Genomic DNA, 8165 nt, shown 5'->3' with positions numbered 1-8165 from the left:
TGTTGTCATGCTGAATAAATTCACTGAAATGCAAGTGTTTAAAACGCCAGTTAACGACTTTAATTCACGAAGAACTCCAAAATGATCATTAAAATTTACACCAATATAATATTCTACACTGTCATGCAAGCGGCCTTGAAAGGGGCGATTGTTAGTGTTACATTTGCGAATCCTGTTTGAGAGCCCCACTGTCAGCCTTGAGGAGAATGAGCAGCCGGTGGGATCCGGTCAATAAAAGAAAGCTACCCATCCTACCACGTGATGACGCACAACGTCAACGGCGCTCATGATTGGCTGAACAGACTGGCAAGGTGGTCAAGCGGTAGTGGAAAGGCCGTGAACGTAAACAGACGACAGTGGGAAATCCTGCAGTTTGTTTGTGTCCCGTCTATTTCTCTGTATGAGTTAAGTTCCTTAACAAAACCAACACAACTCTTTGTTGCCACAAAGGTGAGGCCAGTTTAAACATTTTTCAACCAACGGCTGTTCGGTTAAAACTCCCCAACTTCTGTGTTGCCTTGTTATTCTTTGTAGCTAGGTGTATGTTTCTTATGTGACTTCAGTTTGCTGACATTACTTGTTTTAACTGACTTTTTTAAAGGTACATTCTGTAACCTTAGCTTCATATCAAAGTAATGCTTACGAAAGAAAGACGTCAATTTCTTGTGTACGACCAAAGTTGCCCGTCGCCGTTTGTTTGTTAATTCAGCTGAAGTACTGTTCAGTCTGTTTGCACTTCTTCTTGATCGAGACAGGTCAGGGCTGTGTGTTATCGTGAAATTGTTGGACACCATTTTCTTTCTTTCTTTCGGTTATTGCATTGTCATCTTCACTGAAGCGTCAGAGAGCGTCTGTGTTTCGAGGAAGTAGTTTATAGCTAAATAAAAAAACGTCTTCTTCACTGTTGCTGACTCTGGTGCTTGTAGCAGGAGCTTTTTATTGACACAAACTGGTTAATTTCATCATACAGTGTGGAGCCTCACAGTCAGAGGTAAGGCACAGAACTGCAAATTTTAGCACAGTTTAATAGAAACATATCCTTATACAGTTACTCTTTGTTAGTTTTAGAATTAGACCATTTCAGTTAGATCAGTTGTCACCTCCATGAATGGGTTTTATGGCTTAGTTGTGCCAAACTGAACAAAGTAATAAGTATTCAGAATGTAATAAATGTTGTTAAATATTGCTGAGTTAAATGTTTTTATGACCATATACTTCCCCCACGGCCACTACCTGTTTTCAGTCACTATTCTTGTTTCGTGTTGAGAGGAACAGTTGTTGTTAATTTAGAGGTCTTGTGTCCCTTTAGGTCAAATATGAGGCTCTACTATCCTCTTCTGTTCTGCCTGGCAGCAGCTCTGTCGTCTGCCTATGTGATTTCATCTCCGTAAGTACAGCAAAATAATATACCGTATGTGGTTGATGACGGTTTAATGAACTCTGCTATTTCCTGCTTCTCCATTTGTATGTCTATAAATTAGCATTCAGCTCAGAATGGATAACGCCACTGTGTTTCTGTATGAATAAAAAAATTAACTGAAATTGACGTATGTGTTCTTGTATTTCAGACACATGTGGACCAAACTGATCCTGACCCACCACTGGCCAAGCACCTTCTGCAGTGTGAGTTTCCTCCTACTTTTTGAAATGTATTTTGCATGAACATTTTGACAAAGATGCTATCAGACTTTTTTACAGAACACAGTTTGACATATTACAGTAAGCAAAGCATAGATGTCATTTTAAAATTGATGATTGCCCCATTCAGCTGCTTGAATAGCACAGTGCCATTATTAATGTCATTAGCAACATTTGTGCTTTTCCTACTATGACTAGTCAATTTGCCTTTAATAAGGGCACTGTGGACTTGATTGGACCACACACAGACTTGACTATTTTTAACACATTTTTCTGTTATTCTTTATTTTTTCAGGATTAAATGGGGATGAAACTTTCTACACTAAAAATTGCAAATCCCTTTTACTCCAACCATGTTACTCACATATGTTACTAGATAAATATTCAACTGAATCAATATTAGATTTCTATGAGAAAGTTTTTGATTTTGTTCATCACCATCTATGTCTGTCACCAGCCTGTGGATGGCTAGTCAGGTTTTGGTTTTCACTTCAATATCTGCTTAAACTTCAGTTTGTGTTTATATGCAGGATATTAAGTCCATTAGTCTTGTATGTGGCTTGAGCCAAAGCATTACAGTATGTTCTATATGCTGGTCAAACACACATTTAAAAGAAAAAAATAAAAGGAATGTAATCACTTATCATTTCCAGGATATTTTTTAAAGGTTTGTACACATATTATAAACAAATTTCAGGCAGTACAATGTTGATTAGTTCTTTAATATCATAGATTCCAACCTTAATACTATGATGCTCTCCTATATTGCTAGCAAATGTTACCTATACACTGTATCACTGAGTCATTATCTAATCCTTATGTATCATGTGATGTCTATGAGTCATGAGACAGACCGAGCGTCAGCAGTCTGGTTGGATTAGGCAACATTCTGTTCAACACACGAGGATGCTGCTCTAACGATTCCATAAGTGACAACACCAAACACGCATCCCTTATTTTTGTGCTTTTGCCTGCACTTCTGTCACGTTTTCTGCTCTCCTGAGAACTTCTCGGTTGGTGCAAACGTTGATGTGACATGTGGTTTTGTATCATGTGCTCGGCTGTGTGTCAGAAGCAAAGGCTTAATTTGGCAACATTGTGTTCGTTATTTTTGCAATGCATTTGCTCAAGATCTCACTTTGCTTAATCACTGAAAAAGTTTTCATTCTCAGTAGAAGTTTTTGAAATTTAGACTCAACTGAGGAAATAATTAACCGAAACTGCATTCGCAACACAGTCGCCTCAGTTCTCCTTTTTACTTGACAGTGTGACATTCCTCATCAGAAAAAGAGGAACTTTCCTATTTTAGGTAGCAAATAAACTGTAAATACAAAATGCAACACGTACTGTGTCTTTGAGGTGAGTGTTCATTTATTAGGGTTATTAAGTCTTTATATAGTCAATATCTACTCACCATGCTAAGAAAGTCGATGAGGCTTCATATTACACTAAACATTTCTGGAGCTGGAGAAAATAAAACAACCCCAAAAAAGATAACAGAAACTTGGAAGTGAATGAGTGAAATAATTATTTGTGGCTCCAAAATGTCAAATCTAATCTTGCACAGTCATTAAGGTTGGAACAAACCTCAAGTCAATGCACTGAAAGCTGATTATGAATTAATTGATTACAAATAAAAGTTTTAGGTTTGTATGTCCAAATGGAATAACAGTAGTATTTTTATATTTCAGATGGAACACTGCCACCCCAACATTAGCTACTGGACGCTACATGGACTCTGGTGTGTGTATTTGTGTTTTGTTTTATTAAATAAGGGTGTGCTCTTCTTTATCAGCCAAATAGATCAGGGAAATGGTTTTAATAGTTGTTTTCATAATCTCTTTTTTCCCTCTCCTGTGAGTCAGTGATCATGTTAGATTACTACCATTATTTTGTTTTCCAGGCCGGATAAAGGGATTGACTGCAATTCATCGTGGCATTTCAACGCTTCTGAAATAGAGGTGAGCACTGAGTATGTCTTTTATATTTGGCTGTAAAATGTATAAATCATTTATGTTCTTTCTGCCGCCTGTTTTAGATCTGTAGTCATTTAAATACATGGAGAAGGACATTGGCAGACACCAGTCAAAATTGGCAGGACAAAGAAGAAACTGGAGAATATTTAACTCTTCAGAATAGAAAAACTCTTTCATCCAAAGCACACAAAATTGAGACAGCAATATTTGGCATCACAGAAGTAGAGAGGATAAATTTGTGATTTTCTCCTCCATTTCGCCAGTTGGTACAATAAAAGATAAAACAAATCTGTTTTGGGGTATGTGTTTTTTCAGGACCTGCTTCCAGACATGATGAAGAGTTGGCCAGACTTGCTTAACCCATCATCTACTGGATTCTGGTATGTCTTCTGTTTTTTTGTCCGTCAGTCTGTCTGTCATTTTGATACTCTACTGCACAGGTATATATGGTATATGTTATAATGTATGTAATCATTCTGTAGAGCTTGGAACACACCGTGGAGATGCAGTGTTGTGCAATTATCAGTTGACTGTTTCTTTATTTCCACTGGTCAAAAGTCCCACTTAAACCCACTAAGATCTGACTTTTGTGTGCAATGGCAATGTGTAAACTCTGCATTTACATCCAGGTCAATTGACTCTGCAGTAAACACTGTTTTTATCACCTCGACTCGGCTTTGATCTAAATGACCTGGGTGAACACGCTGAATTCTGCCACACAAAGAAATGCGTTATCAACATCCAGGTGGTGGCGGCACGTTATTAAAGAAGGAATTTGGGATGCATCTATCTAAGGACGCTTTATTACAGGACACAGTGTTGGAAGTGGAGCCCTGTCCATTCCTGTGAAATCTAAAGAAGCTTGACTTCACGGCTATGAACATACCTGGATCGTCGACTAACTTCTGGTTTAGCTTCTGGCTAATTTGATCATTAATCATGCTGCTCTTCTAGACGTTCCAACTGTTACTGGACCGAAAGGCTCACATTATGAAGTGAGTCATTTCGCCGAGGTCAAAATAATTTATCCACCGTTTTACAGTCGCTTCTTTCACAATTAATCTATTGTTGTTTTCACTTCTGTTACATCTGTTTGCGGTGCATTCTTGATGTGAAACGTGACGTCAGTGACATTTTTAGTGGGTTGACTCGTGTATGGAAAAAATTAAAACTGTGTAGACCTGCTAATTGTGGTGGAAAAGTGATGTAACTGCCAACTACCCATGGTGACCTCCCTATTCTGACCAGTGAAAATGCTCTATCATACTGAAACCAAGTCATGTCTGGCCAAACTTTAGATAATTATAATGCAGTGTTTACCCCCTGGCAATTATACTTGATAATACTGAATTCTATTGCTACTTGTCTCTCTTTTTCCACAGGAAATATGAATGGCACAAACATGGTACGTGTGCAGCCAGAGCAGCTTCTCTGAATAGTGAACATAAATACTTCAGCAAGGCACTGGAGCTGTACCATAAAGTGGATCTGGACAGGTACATAACATTTTCACACAATCACATGTGCACACACTGTACAAACATACATCTCTCCTTGCTTTATGTTTGTTTATATTTCAGTCTTCAGTCTAAAATTTAATAAAATATCACTGACAATAAAATAGTAGCACAGGACAGAGAAACTGACTTCTTATTTATTTTAGTTTCTCGTCCTAAAAGGATAACACATAAAATATTGTTTCTGATATTGCAGCATCCTGAAGAAGTTTGACATCACTCCTTCAGAGAAATACTACTCGGTAGGTTTATTTATATTTAAATATTAATTTATGGTATATGAAATCTTATATAAGTGTTATGTTATTAATATTACGTGGCCCCTCTCTTTTGCTCCTCTCTCTGCGCCTGATGTGTTCTAACAGTTTTCACAAGTTGAAGGAGCCATAGAGAACTTCTACGGCGTCACACCTAAGATCCAATGTGTCCATCCAAAGGTATTTAAACATTTTATCAACTAATCAAACTCTAACTTAATGTTTCTGTTTTGCATGGTCCTTTTTTCGAGATTGTTTATGTATATTTTTTTGTGTCAGGTATCTGGTTTTTGAGCTGACAATCTTTTCAGTTTGGTTAAATGATTTGTTTTTTGTGTTTGGCAGAATGCTGAATTCCAGATCTTGGGGCAGATTGAGATCTGTTTCAACTCTGACTTCACCCTCATGGACTGTGAGAGACATTTTACCAGGGAACCCATATCTAAGGGAGACAATTCCACTGCTGTTAACAAAGTATCTGGATTCCTTGTGTGTGATCACGATACCCCAGTTTACTACCCACCTCTTAAATCGCATACAAGCACAAACTGAAGTGCAACGCACACTACAACACTCCTTTTACATGCACAAAGACACACAAGCAAATGTATTCTTTGTGTACCAGTCAACTGTACTGTACCACACATGTACACACTAGCTATCACTTATTTTCTCTCAGGCTTCACAATTAACATATCTTTAATGGTAATTTATATCAAGCAGCCTCGTGCAGTCAGTGCAAGATGAAAATATTTTTGAACTGCATGGAAATTCTCGCTGGGACAGATACTTGAAAGCAATTTTTAAGTGCATTGTTCTTTTGATGTGCTGGAAAAACTAGGACGCACACACATACACACACTCCAAAACTACTTAGTGCTTTAATGGAATTACGTCCCTTCCTGACCCTTGCTGGTAGATGAATCCTATCCGCAGCTCACCAGGGCGCATCACCAGGGTGAGGTCAGGGCAGGGCAGCCAGGCAGACATTCAGTTTACTGTGGCCTAATCTTGTTGGCAAATGAGTGTAGAGCCTTTTCCAATATTTTGCAGCCAACTCCTACTTCACGTTATTTATTGTGTGGATGTTTATTAACTTTATGGTTAAAAAAATCAATAAATCAAAATGGCTGTTGTTTTCTTAATAATTACATCACAATATGCGTATTTCTGAGGGCTTTCAGGGCAAGGCCATTTATTTGAAACCAACGCTACTGCTCTATAACAACATCTTCATTTTTCAGATATTATAAACTAATACATTTAGCTGTCTTCTGATGTTTGCCAAGTACATAAACAGTTATATAATGTTGCGCTGCAGGCCTAGCTAGGTCTGTCTTCATTGCACCAAGAGGACTGTTAGTCACATGTGAGCTTAAAACCAATCGTCTATACATTACGCACAGACTAGAAAGTAAATGTAGCAGATAAAGTTAGGAGTAAATACTTCAATTTGTTCTACATAGTGCATTTTTACAACAGTGGAACATTAAAACTTGAGACTTACCACAGCACACAAAATGTCAAGTTCAACATACACCATTGTTGTATATATAGATAAAATGCTTGTTCCTCGAGGATGTAACATGTTTTTTGGGCATACTCCCCACTCATTTGTACTATGATTCATTTCCCTTGGGGCTGTTTGCTGTTGTGCCTTGACAAATCAATTCTGTGTTAGCTTGAAAGGTAAATGACCAGTGTCACAGAGGACAATTGCTGTGGTTCAAGCTGTGAAAAGAATTAAATTGAACATTTGTATACTATTTCTTTTTTTTTTTTTACTGTCAATAAACCACTCAATAACTAGTCAATCTGCCCTCATGTCATCAGTGAGTTATTATGTAACCTGCAATATTGATTAAAGTGCATCTATTTGCATTTTTCATCTATGTGATTGAAGGTGTCCTCAAACTATAAATAGAGCTCGAATAAGTATAGAGGGACCATCTGGCTGATAATAATAGGGTTGGAACCTAAGTCTTTATGCCGCTCTATGAATGTTGTATAATATAGTATAGTAATAGTGCTATATTTGAGCCTGGCTGTCGTTATATCTGTCCAGATCCACTCCATGTGTATGAATATTAATGTTGTGATCTCCTTACAGAGCCATAATCCGACCAGGACAAAGACACCAGTCCATAATCCTGAATCTCCTCCCACAACACAGCTCGGCAGATTGACTGAACACATCTGATTACATATTCAACAGTGCTAAAATGTCCTGAAAGTACGCGCCAGCTATACTTTAAATGAGATCCAAATCCTGTCAAACACATGAAAAACAGCATTACGAGCTCTGTTTTTAGTGACGTTCCAAGTTTGAGGATCATAGTCTGAGCGTTTGTTCGAGGTGAATGTCCTCCGCAGGAAGGAAAAACGTACTTTAGAGAAAATTAAAACCCAGGTCGGCTACAGACACTTGACCCAGGTAGAGCAGAGCAGCAGTCCCTGATTCACCCGCTGCTTCCACCTAATAAAGCCCTCTCCCAATCTCCCCCACTTTCCCTGGTCTCTATTTCCATCTCCCTCTCTCTATCTCCCTCTCTCTTTCTCTCTCCCCTTATGTAACACTGCAGTTCTGCAAAGCTGCTGATGTGACAGATCCAAGTACCTACAAACACACATGCTCACACACTCACACACATGCTCAGTGATCAACCAGATCACACTGTACTCTCTGTGATTGCTGTCCTGGCTCCTGTCATCATTATTGATTGTAACATTGATTGCTGTCCTGAGACTGTGTTCTGATTCAATGTCACTGAGCCACA

At 38.3% G+C, this 8165-nt stretch overlaps 1 protein-coding gene across 3 annotated transcripts; it reads left to right on the top strand.

Moving 5' to 3' along the window:
• Window positions 1–283: 283 nt before the first annotated feature.
• Window positions 284–7202, top strand: rnaset2 (ribonuclease T2). Of its 3 annotated transcripts, XM_037096138.1 has the most exons (11): window positions 284–450; window positions 971–991; window positions 1310–1387; window positions 1569–1623; window positions 3330–3379; window positions 3542–3599; window positions 3930–3994; window positions 4997–5110; window positions 5328–5373; window positions 5497–5568; window positions 5734–7202. In XM_037096138.1, the coding sequence occupies exons 3-11, from the start codon at window positions 1317–1319 to the stop codon at window positions 5938–5940; spliced, it is 738 nt and encodes a 245-aa protein (XP_036952033.1). In that variant the 5' UTR covers window positions 284–450; window positions 971–991; window positions 1310–1316; the 3' UTR covers window positions 5941–7202. The 3 variants fall into 3 exon arrangements, with proteins under 3 accessions (XP_036952033.1, XP_036952034.1, XP_036952032.1); XM_037096137.1 differs by lacking the exon at window positions 971–991 and having other exon boundaries at window positions 285–450; XM_037096139.1 differs by lacking the exons at window positions 971–991; window positions 1310–1387.
• Window positions 7203–8165: the final 963 nt, after the last annotated feature.

The sequence above is a fragment of the Acanthopagrus latus genome, chromosome 4 (assembly GCF_904848185.1).
Source record: "Acanthopagrus latus isolate v.2019 chromosome 4, fAcaLat1.1, whole genome shotgun sequence".
NCBI lineage: Eukaryota > Metazoa > Chordata > Actinopteri > Spariformes > Sparidae > Acanthopagrus > Acanthopagrus latus.
The sequence above is the reverse complement of the archived record's forward strand: the minus strand, read 5'-3'. Positions and strand labels throughout refer to the sequence as shown.